The 13,724-nt window shown below is 32.6% G+C and overlaps 1 protein-coding gene across 1 annotated transcript; it reads right to left on the minus strand.

Moving 5' to 3' along the window:
- Positions 1 to 1,672: 1,672 nt before the first annotated feature.
- Positions 1,673 to 5,497, minus strand: LOC120182793 (WEB family protein At3g02930, chloroplastic-like). Its single transcript, XM_039187661.1, has 4 exons — positions 5,415 to 5,497; positions 4,459 to 4,536; positions 3,856 to 4,291; positions 1,673 to 3,781 (listed from the first exon to the last, which is right to left on the minus strand). Exons 2-4 carry the CDS (start codon positions 4,473 to 4,475, stop codon positions 1,673 to 1,675), a joined length of 2,562 nt encoding a protein of 853 aa, XP_039043592.1. The 5' UTR covers positions 4,476 to 4,536; positions 5,415 to 5,497.
- Positions 5,498 to 13,724: the final 8,227 nt, after the last annotated feature.

The raw sequence follows: 13,724 nt of genomic DNA on the forward strand, positions 1-13,724 counted from the left end.
TTATTTCTCATGTAAGAGACCCAAGTTCATTTCATATTAGGAGCAAGAGTGATTTTAAATTTTTTTATCCCCATGAATAAAGAAAAATGTGGTGTGGTAATTAAAAAAATTGTCATGTCATGTCACATAAACATTGTCCTTAACGATTTAAAAAATTAAAATTTAGATACTAAAATAAAACAAAAGTGATAATTTAGGTACAAAACGTGTAATTTACCACTTTCAAATTTACTTAATAAAGACAATTTAGTTAGTGTTGTGTTTCAGTACGTCGCTTTAGTGGTGTATTGCGGTGTGCGACGTGCAGTGGCAGAGTCATAGCTTGGTGAGAGTGGGCACATGTCCACCCTGAAATTTGAATTTTCTTCGATTAGTTACTTATTTTATTAACGGTACTCACCTTGAAATTTTTCATGCCTACCCTGAAAATATGAGTTTAAAATTTTATTTGTATGCACCAATTTTATATTGTTAATATATGTGTGCCCACTTTAAAAAATATTTTTGGATCCGTCAGTGACAACGTACACGGTAGACTTTTCCCATACGAGTGTTGATCATGCCCTTAAAGGCTCATCCTTACTTGATCATTAGACAATAATGCTTAAAACATAAATATTTCAAGAAATTACTGAGAGTTTAATTATAAAATGATGAAAATGTCATTACCTTTAAATTCTTATGTAATAAACAATTCCAACCACTTTGGACACAAATACCCCTTGAATAATGAATTCTTTTCATCTGAATCATTTTTAATTCTTATTATTCATCCTTTACTCAAAAAAATAAAATTATAAACTTTATGTTAATAATATACAAAGAGTTTAATTTAGTACAATATCAATAAATTTGAGTACTTAAAATTATTTTATATAATTAATATTTAATATATTAATCATTTTATAATTTTATGACGTGAAAATATTATTATCGTAAAATGTAATTATTTAAAATAATGTTTAATTTTGAGTTATTAGAAAATAGATTTTACACATTGCAAAATAATATATTTGTCCACTAGATATCACAATATCATATTCATATTATATTATGTTTTATATAAATAAATTATATTATGTTTTATATAAATAAATATGATACTTATAAAAAATGTTTAAAGATATAAGTTTGATATGCTAATTATATGTTAAATATATTTTTTCTTTAAAACTTAAATAATGTAACAATTAAAATATTTTTATAAATTTTCATTCAAATATTGATAATATAATATTAAAGTTTAACTTGTTAAAAACATTATATTACAAGGATAATTTGATAAAATGCATCTAGTTAATCATATATTCATTTAACCAAACATTATAATTTTACAATCCTACTAAATAAACCAATCGAGCTCATATGATATTTGCATACTCTTATTCCCAAAAGTAATCAAACATTCCGTGAATTACATCAAAATCCGTTGCATTATTTTTTATAAAACATGTATGTTCTTACTTCTTTGACCCATAAACGAAGATCGATTTTGCATGAAATCATCATTATTTCCTTCTTTAATTTCACATTACGTAGTATGTGATAAACTATACCACCTGATATGGAGAATCTAACCTCAATTCATTTTCTTTAAACAAGCCTATTGATGACATTACAAGCAAACGAAGTTGAAATAAACACAATTACATTCCTGCCGGGATTTCATATTCTACTTCTGGTTGTTACTTCCCTTCTTCAGTAGGCTCACGAATTTACTGAGCAAAGCATTCTTCTTCTTCTGTTGCTGCTTCTTCTTCGACGCTGGTTCTCTTTCTCGGAAAAATTCCTTATTTTCGATCTTGCAGCTCTCGAGCATGTTGAATTCAACCTTTTTCGAATCATCTTTGTTATGTTTTGTCTCAGCTTCCTTCACTTGTTGTCCATCTGCATTCTCCACTTTGGCACCGCCATCATTTACCTCCAGGGGCTGTTCTGATGGGAGCTTGACCTTCCGATTCTCTTTGCTTCCATGTCGGTTTTCTTTCGACTCTTCTACCGCTGCCTTGGGCTGCAAGTTAAAGTCCTTTTCGCAGTTAGATGGCTCATCGTTTTCCTCTCTTTGCTTCTTCATTGTAGCTTCTTCTAATAACTTAGACAACTCCTCATCTTTCTTAAGAGAAGCAGCTTCCCTTGCTTGGAGTTCTTCGTTCTCTCGAACGACGCTTTGCAGCTCGGTTTCTTTATTCAACAAACTTGCCTTCAATTCTATGCTCTCCGTCTGGACTTCCCTTAGATCTTCTTGCAGATAAATCACCTCGGATTCAGCTTCCTCTAGGCTCTCCTTTAACTGAGCTTCTTCCTCCTTGAATGCAGAAGCTTCTTCCTCTGATTGTTTCAGCAAATTCACCAGCCTACTGATCTCTTTTTCCCTAGAAGAGTTTTCGTCTTTTCGTCCGGAATTTGGGTATTCGGTGTTCTTCGACTGTTCGAAGGCACTCGTAAGATGATCAATCTCTTTTTGCGCATTGTCGAGCATTGTTTCATACTTCTCTTTCGTTGCTTTAAGGACTGATCTTAGTTCCTCTAACTTGGTCTTGTAATTTACATGCTCTTTTTCACTTGATAAAAGCTTCTCCTTGGCCTCCCTTGCTTCTGCAGAAACTTGATTCAAGGCTGAAGCTAAGCTCTCCATTTCTTTCTTGCTCTTCTCCATTTCATCCCTCAAATTTTCGAGCTCGTCGACGAGTTTGGTTTTCTCTTCTAAAAGAGTTTGAACACTTGAAGCTGCCAGCTTTTCGTTGTTTAATGCTCGGGTATTTTCTTCCTTTGCGGTTTCTAACTCGAATTTCAGAGACTCGACTAATTTTGTCACTTCGTTAGTTTCTTCCTTGGCTATATTGATGCAGTGTTCTGATTCCACAAGGTCACCTATTTGTTTACTTATTGTCACTTCCAAGAACCCTACCTTTTCCTTAAGAGCTGTCATTTCAGATTTTGCATCGATCAACGACTTGTCATTGTTCTCTAGTTGCTCCATGACTGTGTCGAGTGACTCCGTAGAGGATCGTTCGAGCTTCTTTTCTTCTGCAATCTGCATTTGTAGTTCTTTGAACCTTTTTTTCCATTCTTCTACTATGTTGAGTGCATACAATTCGGCTATTCTTGCAGCTTCAAGCTCGATGTTAAGTTGTTCGATGAGAGCCTCCTTTTCAAGTAGCATCTCCTCGTAGGTCATTGCTTCCTCGAGTTGTTGTTTCAATGACTCGATCTCTTGCTTGCACTTGGTCACCATCTTCCTGTTTTCATTAGTCTCTTTTTCGGAGTCGATCAAGGACTTCAACTGAGCCAATTCGGCCGAAAGAAACTCGACCTCCTCGGCATGGATTTCAGCGATCTTGGTTGCATCATCGGCATGATTAAGAGCCTGGTTCTTAGCATCGCAGACCATGGCTAGCTCTTGCTTCACCCTTTCGAGCTCCTCGATGGTAGAGCAAAGGACAGCTGCATCCGAAGCATGTTGTTTCCTTATGGATCTGATTTCATTGAGCCATTCTTTATCTTTCATGTGAGCAGCTTCGATTCCAGCCTCTTCCAACTCGACGGACCGGAATTTCTCGATCTCTAAGCTCTCTTCAGCTCGCTTTTGCCCAAATAAAGCCTCTCGAAGCTTTTCGTTTGCTTCATCGGCTGCTTTCCGTGCTTCTTTCAGGTCATCGATTGCTTGTGCCTTTTCTTTCTCGATCGATGATATTTGCTCCTTAGCTTTCTTTAGATCATCCTGAACCGAGTTCAATTGAGCCTGCAATTCCGATCCCTTGCCAATCCGTGTTTGTGATTTCTAGAAATCGAAACCGAACCAAATATTAGTCGGATTCAGTTTCGAACATGATTAAGATGAACTAGTAAACTTACTTCGGACGGCGTGGCAAGCCTTGGTGATCCCCGATCGACAGATGGCTTTGAGTTAAGAGACGATGATCTCGGAGATCGGTCGACCGAATGGCGAGTAGCTTGCAAGGGAGAGGGTGAGCCAGGTTCCGGTTCAACCTTTGGCGATCTCCGGTCAATTGACATCTTCGAGCTAAGAGATGATGATCGAGGAGACCGATCAACCAAATGGCGTGTACCTCGCAAGGGAGAGGGCGAACCACGTTCCGGATCGACCTTCTGAGATCCCCGATCAACCGCCGGCTTTGAGTTGAGCGATGATCGATCGATGGAATGGCGTGTAGCTTGCAAGTGAGAAGGTGGACCAGGTTCTGGTTTAGCAGCCAGACCCCTGCTTAGTTTACTAGCCACTCTTGTTGTTGCTGGTGAAACCTTGGTAGGAGTTGCAGATAAACCAGATCTGTTTTACATCTTCAAAGCCTTAAATTCCCATTGATTTAAAAGGAAAACAAACAATGAACAGAATATAAACAAAATCAAAGATGGATCAAACTACTCTGTTTCATCAAATAACAAACATGGAGAAAACCCATTTGAAAAAGAAAACAAAGCTTGAGCTTAACTTACTTGGATTTAGTAGCCATGTGGTTCTTTTAACCAGGAAAGGCAAACCAAGAGAAGAACTTGGATTGAAGCTGGTGTTAGCTAAAATGCTGCCATTTTTGAACAACACAAGCAAAAAAAAATTGCACTTTTGTTTAGCTATGAATGAGATCAGAGAAAGAGAAAAAGAAAATAAAATCAAGGGTTTTCTCCCGCTATTCAATTGTAAGATTTAACAATAAAGAAAGAAGAATAAATGGAGGCAAAACCATGAATAATTAGAAAACAAGTAGCAAAGTAGTAAACCATAACCACTGAAAGATGGAAGAACCCTGCACAAAGCTCGCAACTTTCAAAATAAACGGCGAACTATAAATACTATGAATCGTTGTAGTATTTACCTAAATTATAATTATAACATAAGGTACCAATTTATACAAGTATTAACTTCATTATTTTAAAATATAATAATATTTTGTTATTATAGATATATATATGTAATCGAGGGTTAATGTATATTTGTAATATACTTTTTGTTGAAATAATTTGAGGAAATTACGAAATAATTAAAACAAAGAAATGTTTATTTGTTTGACGTAACTTTTTCAGAGAAACAAAGGGAAAACCCTAGTCTTCTTTTGCACCTTTTCATCTTGTTTATTCAAAATGAAAACTAAGTATATAATTATCATGTGCCCACCCCCCTTCCTTTCTTCTTCTTTATTTTACTACCCAAACCCTAACATGGTAAACTTTATATTCAAGTAATAATTAATAATTTGATCTGATCTTTATTTTAAAAAATATTACACGAGACTCGACTCGACTCAATTCACTCACATTAAAATTTTTAAATGATAATATAAATTTATAAAAATCGAGAATCGAACTTTAAAATCTCGAACATAGAAACAGATAAATCTATGGTGCATGGACCAAATGGATCGAGAAATGTTAAATTAGATTAGGTGGAGGTTTACCTAAAAGAATTTGTGACCCAAAATCTGAAATTCTCCGGTTGGAATTATTATTGATTGGTTCCCATCTTCCTCACTTACGACCTTGTTGTTTTGGGGGATTTATAGGTTTAGATTATAAATTTAGTTTTGTGGGTTTAACCTAAAATTGAAACCTATTGGTTACGTTTAACCATGTAAGGTAGTTTGGTCGATGTTGTTGCTCACACAATTATTGACGGTTAAATTGGTTGGTCCAACCATCTGTCATTACTTCAATTACAATAGTCCAAACTTTATTTAGTTATCACATTTCTATTACTTTATTTGGTTACATTCTTAAATTTTAATCTTAAGCTCAAAGTTAATTTTAAAATAAATTACATATTCAATCACTTAATTATCATTTTGGTTTTGTTTTAGTTAGTCGGTTATTTTTTCAAATCATCGTTGATGTTACTTTCATTTTGATCACTCAATGTCGAAAAACAGAATTGTTGATTGTTATTTTTTTTTTTTACTTTTCAATGATGATGTGATATTACTTTCTGATAACACGTCAGCATCACCATTAGTTTTTATTTTATAAATAAATTATTTTTAAGTATCATAGTAAAATATTATATAAAAATATTAAAAAATAAAAAAATTTATCATATTGGTATTAGTTATTAATTAAATATAAATATTTTAATAAATATATTTCCTAAACAAATAAATATTATATAAACAAATAAATATAATCAAAGACTTCTTTTTTTCTAAATTAGGAAGCTAATAAAGAGAGAGTTTTGAATTCAATTATTCGTGTTTAGATATAATTTCCTTCTCTCTTCTTTAGTGATTTCAGTTGAACTGTTTCATACATTAAATTATTCGGTTTGTTCATTAAATTTGGTACAAAATTAACATCTTTTGCTAATCTATTAAAAACCAATTCATTAAAAATAAAAATTTCAATAATCTAGTATTTATAAAATGTTTAATAATCTAAAATTAAAATTAGTCGTTCGAGTTTATAAATAAAAAAGTATAAAAATGATAAGTAAATAAGTAATTTCTAATCACTTAATAGAAAATAGCTTTATGTTATAAAATAAAAAGAATGAAATGGTAAGAAAAATAAGAATAAAAGAGATATAAGTGTAATGAGAAAAATTGATATCATTTTTTATATGATTTGTGTTTAATGTTTTTCTTAAACTATATATTTATAGACAAAACGAGTAGATATAATTTAGAACTATAATCCTTGACACTAAAGTTATAATAATAAAGTACATCAACATCTTATTTAATACATATATTTCTAATAATAATAGACATCTACATAAATAAATATTCATAACATTTCGTACATAGTAATTATTTCTACATATTTTGTTCATGTATAGGACAATCATCAATTGATATGTGTCTCGTTATAATCCTCAAATTGATATATGATGTTTTTATATTTGATTTAATGTCTAATTTGATTTTGGTTTGATTAAATATAAATTTTAATAAGTCAATGGTGATATATTCGGCGGGGTTTTCATCTAATTCAGATTAGGAGTTCAATAATTTATAAACAAATTATTATTATTATTATATTCTTTTTTATATTAATGTCAATGGTGACAATAATAATTTTTATTTATAACTATCTTTTGTTAAAATTATTTAGTCAAAATTTTTACCTCTTTCGTACGAATTTTTTATTAACTAGTATGTGGTTCAATTTAGTAAGAAATATTCGATCATTTGTCTATTTTATTAGAATAATGAATGCTAAAGTTCCACTTATATGTTAACTCAACTAAAATCCTCAAATAAAAAGGGGAATCAAAAATAAAATTAAGCCTAAAAATCAGGCCCACCGTTGCATAAATGGCTTGGTGGGTGTATTTTTGGTTCAATCTTAAGCAGCATTATTTTATCTAGGGTAAACTAATATTTAGTATCTAAACTATTAATTTTAGTTTGTTTTAATATTTAATTTTTTCAAAACTACTTGAAATGTATGTCGTCTTATCTATTTAATGTCACGAGTTAAATGATAAAATTAAAACGATAAATTTATACAACTGCACTTGGATTCTTTGAAATAGTAAAACAATAACCCAAAGGTGCAAGTCTTGAAGCAGAAATTAAATTTCCAGAAAAGCTTGAAATATAAAATATGTTTTCTAAAATTAAAATAAAGTCACTACTAAGCACTAATTCGTAGGTCCCGATGGCTTCTACATGCAATTGCATCTTATTGCCTGAATAGATGTATCGCTCAGCTCCCACTGGTTCCCTCGGGTTTCTTAATCCCTCTAAGGAATTTGAGACATGGATTGTAGAACCAGAATCAATCCACCATGTATTATAATTAACATCAACCATATTTGACTCAAAGTAAACATGTGAGATTGATTTACCTTTCTTTTAAAGCCATCTCTTGAACTTGACACAGTCCTTCTTTAGATATCCCTTCTTTTTACAAAAGAGACACTTGGACTCTTTCTTATTGTCAACTTGAGGTTGGATTTTAAACTTCCCCTTTGGTTTAGCTTGGATTGATCTCTTTCCCTGAGTAACTGTCAGTGCATTCTCTCCTATCTCTAGTATGAGTCTAGTCTCCTCCTGATCACACATGGTTAAAAGTTCATCGATAGACCATTTATCCTTATATGTGTTATAGAAGATTTTAAATGACCCATACCGAGGAGGAAGAGTGCTCAGTATTGTCGACACCATTTTTCGCCCGCGCAGGGAAACAATGATACCGACTCGGGGGTTTATTCTTTGAAAAACATTTCGAAATGTGAGGAGTCGCCACCAATCATTTTAAGGTGCGACCGAAACACCATAAAAACTGAGTGATTTTAATAAAACTGGGTGATTTTAATAAAACATTCTATTTTTTTTTATCAAAATACCAAGTTTTAGGGTCTATGAAAACCATAAAATAGGTTCATGAGTCAGTTACGTCTGGGGAAGGATTAGCACCCCATAGCACCAAAAAATTGGTACCTAGTTGATTACCCTATATTTAAAATTAAAAATTTTGAGCTCGAACTTTATCTAATTTAAAAGTCATCATGGATGCAAAGTTAAAAAGGGCATTCGTTTTTTATAGTTGATAGCCTTCACACCCAATCATGATTACGGGAGGTCAACTATTGTGCCCAATAACCGAAAATTGCCTCGATATTTTAGAAATCATGATGCAGTATTAAAAAGGATGTCGACCTATTTTGGGAATCACCAGCAGTCACCCCCTGAGCATACTTGCGGGAGATATACTATTGACTCCTTAATAGGTGAACATTGCCTTAAATTTTAAAAACAAAAATGAGGTCAAACAAATAGTTATGAAACTTAATTATACTGATCAAATCAATGGCTTCTCTCTAACTTAAAATATAAATTATAAAATTTAGAGGATCTAGGGAATTAAGCCTAAAAGTATAGGCTCTAATATTAGCCTAATTAATTTTAACCAATTATGGAATATTCAAATAGTTAAAATAAGACCTCGAGCAAAAGCGAGGACAAAATTAACAATCCGACTAAGTTTAAGGATAAGTTTGAAACAAAGCTTAGAATGAAGGCTCTAATTATCCAAATTGGTTATGTTAAAAAATCTAATTAAAAGTTTAAGGCCCAAAATGTAAGAAAACTAAATTTAGGGACCTAAATATAAAACTTAAAAGTTTAGAGACCTTAGTGTAAGTAAGTTAACATAAAGGACTAAATCTATAATACCTAAAGTTTAAAGGCTAGCCAATAAATTAAGGTTCTAATAATTGTGTTAATTAACTATTAAAAAATAAAGGGATTAAAATAAAAGTTTTAAAAAATTAATTAATGATTAACAATTTGGGATTCGAACAACCGATTCTAGTAATTGAGCATTTTTGTGAAACCAGGATCAAATTGTTCGCTAAATAAGTCTAATGTGAAACTCTAAATTATTATTTTACTTAAATATCATAGTTTACAAACACACTCTAAAAGGCTAATTAATGTAAAACAACCATACATTTTAAAATATCAAACTCCTAATAAATATTTAAATGCAAAAATAAAATAAAATAAAATAAACAAATAAAATAAAATAAAATAAAAATAAATAAGATAAAATAAGCACAAAAATACGAATTTTAATGGAGATCTAACTAACTAAATATGAAGGGACTAAATCATATTATCATTAAATTATATGGATTTTAAAGAAATAAATTAAACATATAAAACAAGGACTAGATTAGAATAAAATTTAAATTAAACAATTAAAACAAAAAAATAAAAAAACAAATTAGTGACTAAAATATAAAACACATTAAAACTACAGTGATTAAACAACATTCATCCATTTTTCAAGTCTAAATTAAATTAAAAAATGCAAACAATTATAGAACCAATCTAATCAAATTAAAATAAAACAAAATAACCACTGTAGGTGACCAAAATGCAAAACACTAAACTTAGGGGAACCTACATGTGGTTTTCCTTAGAAAGATGGTTAAAATGCATAACAAGCTAAAAAGGAGGACCAAAAACCCAATTAGACCCTACTTTAGTGACCAGGACACAAAATGCCTAAAGTAAAGGGACCTATGGGTAAACCCATGACCTAGTGACCAAAATGCAAAATTACGCTAAAGGTCTAGGAAACTTAGCGTGATTAGACCAAGAATTAGAAAAGCTTAATTTGCCCCCTACTTCAGTACTACCCGAAAACCAAACCTAAAAAAAGGTTTCAACGCCACTTACCTCTCCTCTCAACAAAAACGGCGACACCCTAAGGGACCCTAAGCCAACGACACTCCAACCACTGGGCCTAGAGGTCGATGCTCCAGTTTGAACCCAAAGAAGGCCGACGATAACCTTCAACCCCTTTAAAGTCTTTCCCGTTTCTCTTTGACCAAAAGCCGCCCGAACTCGACGTCATTGCTTAAACCACGACATTCGGCGCCAACTCCCCTCGGTAGCCACCAAGGACATCGGACGAGACTGAAACCTCACCTAAACTGAGACCTAAGCCCTAATACACCTTTCCTCCTCCTATCATAGCTTGACCGAGACTCCCTTCAAACCAAAGGTAAGTTATCTTCTTCCTTTATTTTATGTTTGAAAGTAGTTAAAAAAGGGGAAAACATATAAGGTACTAAAAAAATGAGACAAAGATGAGGAAAAGAGAACCGTCTTTTTTGCTTGTATTGGTATTTTCTCTAATATGAAAAACAAAAAAAAAACAAAAAATCCTCATTTACAATTGTTTGACTTGGGTTTTTTATACCCATATTACATGTGAAATAACAAAATAAATATATTGGTTTGGTATTGGTTGCTGCAACATGAGGCATAGAATATGGTAGGGGAATGGTGAGCAACATGGCATGGCCTGCTCGGTTGATGGTGGCAGCAGGCATGACAAGGGGATAGTGAACTTCACCCTGGATTTGATGGAGCAGGGTAAGGCTACTTTGACTTTTAATTTTTATTAGGTGAAAATTTATGATTACAGCTGCCCCTATTTGCTCATTACTGTAGAACATGAATAGAGCAAAGACATAAGACACTAATTTTCATATATTTGGTCCATCAGTGAACTTTGAGCTCCAAGTTCTTCTCATCATGATCTGTCCGCTGAAAATGTTCGTCCCTCAAGTGAGGCGTCGCTGATTCAAAATGTTGTGAATCGAGCAAAGGAAACAAGCTCTTCTTTATGAATTCTCTATTGGAAATATTAGTCCCTCAAGTGAGGCATCGCTGATTCGAAATGTCGTGAATTGAGCCAACGTTGAATAAGTTATTCTCATGAATTTTCTACTGGGAATATTGGTCACTCATGTGAGCCGTAGCTGATTCGAAGTGTTGTAAATCGAGCACAGGAAACAAGACTTACTGATGGCCCGAATGACTTACTCATCAATAAACCCTTGAAAATCAAGCTTAGATTCTTTAAATCTTTCATTTTCAGTTATCATCAAAAAAACCCCTAAAAATTAGGCTTAGTTTCTTAAAAAAATTTTTTGGAAATAATCATCAAGAACCACTGAAAATCAGGCATAGTTTCTAAAAAATCATTTGAAAACATCAAGAAACCCCTAAAAATTAGGCTTAGATTCTTTTAAAAATTCATTGAAAATCATCATAAAAAAACCCCTGAAAATCAGACTTAGTTTCTTTTAATTTTTTTTTGAAAATATCATGTTGTTTTGGTAACGTGCCCCCACATCAACGTAATGATTCTTCTTGGATTAGGTTCCTCAATTCTTGAGGTTCTGCCACTTAGAATATAATTCCCTTCATTCAAGGCTTGAGTTTTGTTTTTTTTCCTCTTATTTTCTTAAAAAATATACAAAAATGTAGCTGAATGCAACTATCATGATGATGAATGTTTGATGAGAAGATGCAAATTCATGTAGGTGTAATGCATGTTTTTCCTGATTAATAGCAGTGAAAAGGTGCTCATGCAATTTTGGTTCTCTTCTTGATCTGTTCGTCTTCATTCTCCTCCCACACCAAGTGCATCATTGCATATTTTGCAAAAATATGCTTTTCTGGCTCCTTATCATTCAAATTCTCTGCCCCAATTTCTGATTATGAGTTTCTAGGTCTGAGGGATCTTTGTCAATTTCCAAGATACACTCTCCAGTGAGATTGTCTTGTCTGTAATTATTTTCTTTCATTTTATTTTCAAAATATGGAAAGTTCGTTTAAGAAAAATGTCCTTATTTTAGGCTCACAATTGAAGCAAATCATAGAACATGAGTTCACCAAATATCAAAAGGATCAACAACTCTTTTAATCTTTCAAAGTTACACCTCTTTGACAAGTGTCAAAATTGATGGGTTGGTTTCAAGTTAGCTCCTTAAAGTTTCTAAGGTTTCAGTTATCGAAATGTTATTTCTTTCCGGTCCTTGTGAACCTTATGATATGCTCCTCTTCTTTGGCTTGGCATTTTAATCAGATACGGACAAAATGACGTGACTATCATAATCAATCACTAGACTTTCTAGAACACTTCTATTTCAGTTCTCTAAAATCTTTCATTTGTTCAAGCTTCATAGACTTCCTTTAGCAGAGGTAGTGCAGAGATATCAGTCTAAATATAAAATTCCTGAGTGTTTGTGTGAAGTTGACTATAACTGGTGTTCCTCGATTTTCTTAGTCCATTTTCATCGAAAATCATTATTAGATCAACTTGATTTAATTTTCCATTGTTTGGATAGCTGAATTCAACTTTATTGTATATATCATAATCGTCTTCATTATGCTAGCTGAAGGGTTCGTCTCATTACAAGATCTTCTACTTGACAATTATAGTGAAGCAAACACTGAACTGTCGAGTATCCGAGTAATGTCATGGTTCGAAAGCAATCTATTCATAAAGACAGGACTTTTGAGTTACCTCTATAACCAATTGATTTAGCGAAATAGCTCAACTTTATTATATAATAATAATTTATTAGCCTTTTGAGTATTCAGATTAATAATTTCTTAAGCTCATCGAGAAGAACCTGTTATAGTCTAGGTGTCTTTGATGGTCAGAAAATCCCACATTTAGAGTTCAGTTCCCAAACAACTAGCCTAAACTAAATTTGTCTACTCAATCATTCTATTTGCGAAGATTAGTATCATCACTGAATGTCTTCAACATAAGTGTAGTCTAGGCAGTTTTGCAATGTTATACACAAGAAATACCCCATGTTGTCCGCTCCTATTCATACCTAAATGCCAAGCCTTTTGATCAATTCCTCATGAGATGAGAAGACTATAGTGGTCTCTATGAGAGAAGGGTATGGGGTTTGAATGTATCATCTGTGGTAAGGTTAATGGTCCTTGTTTTATCAGTTTTCAATCTTGTCATCTTGTCAAAGATCTATAACTCTGATTCTTTAAAGAGCTTTTAATCTAGTGGATATTTAAAGAATTTTGAGTCTAAAAATTACTTATTGCTCATAACCTTAGAAGGTAGCATTTTATTTAAAATGTTCGATTGTCAAGTGACTTAAAAACTTTTAATGAAAAGAGAAAGAAAAGAAATTTAAACAAGACAATATGTGAGCGTATCAAAAGTTCCTATTGGCTGCAATGATTTTCTAGGTTTGCATCAGAATGCCCCATCATTCTTCGAATGTGCATGCCCCTGAATCAATTAAACACTGAACCTTAAACTTCAATACCCCATAATTCTCATTAGTATGCCCCGAGCTTCCATGTGGTAGCCACATACGACATTAGCATCATGCCCCTTAGGAAATAAGGGTTCTGTTGGTTTAGACTGAATTGGAGTCACGAGATTCTTCTCAACTAGTAATAAGAGCAGTTCTTCACATGTCACCGAAATTT

Source organism: Hibiscus syriacus, unplaced genomic scaffold, assembly GCF_006381635.1.
Source record: "Hibiscus syriacus cultivar Baekdansim isolate YM2019G1 unplaced genomic scaffold, ASM638163v2 tig00112738_pilon, whole genome shotgun sequence".
Taxonomy (NCBI): domain Eukaryota; kingdom Viridiplantae; phylum Streptophyta; class Magnoliopsida; order Malvales; family Malvaceae; genus Hibiscus; species Hibiscus syriacus.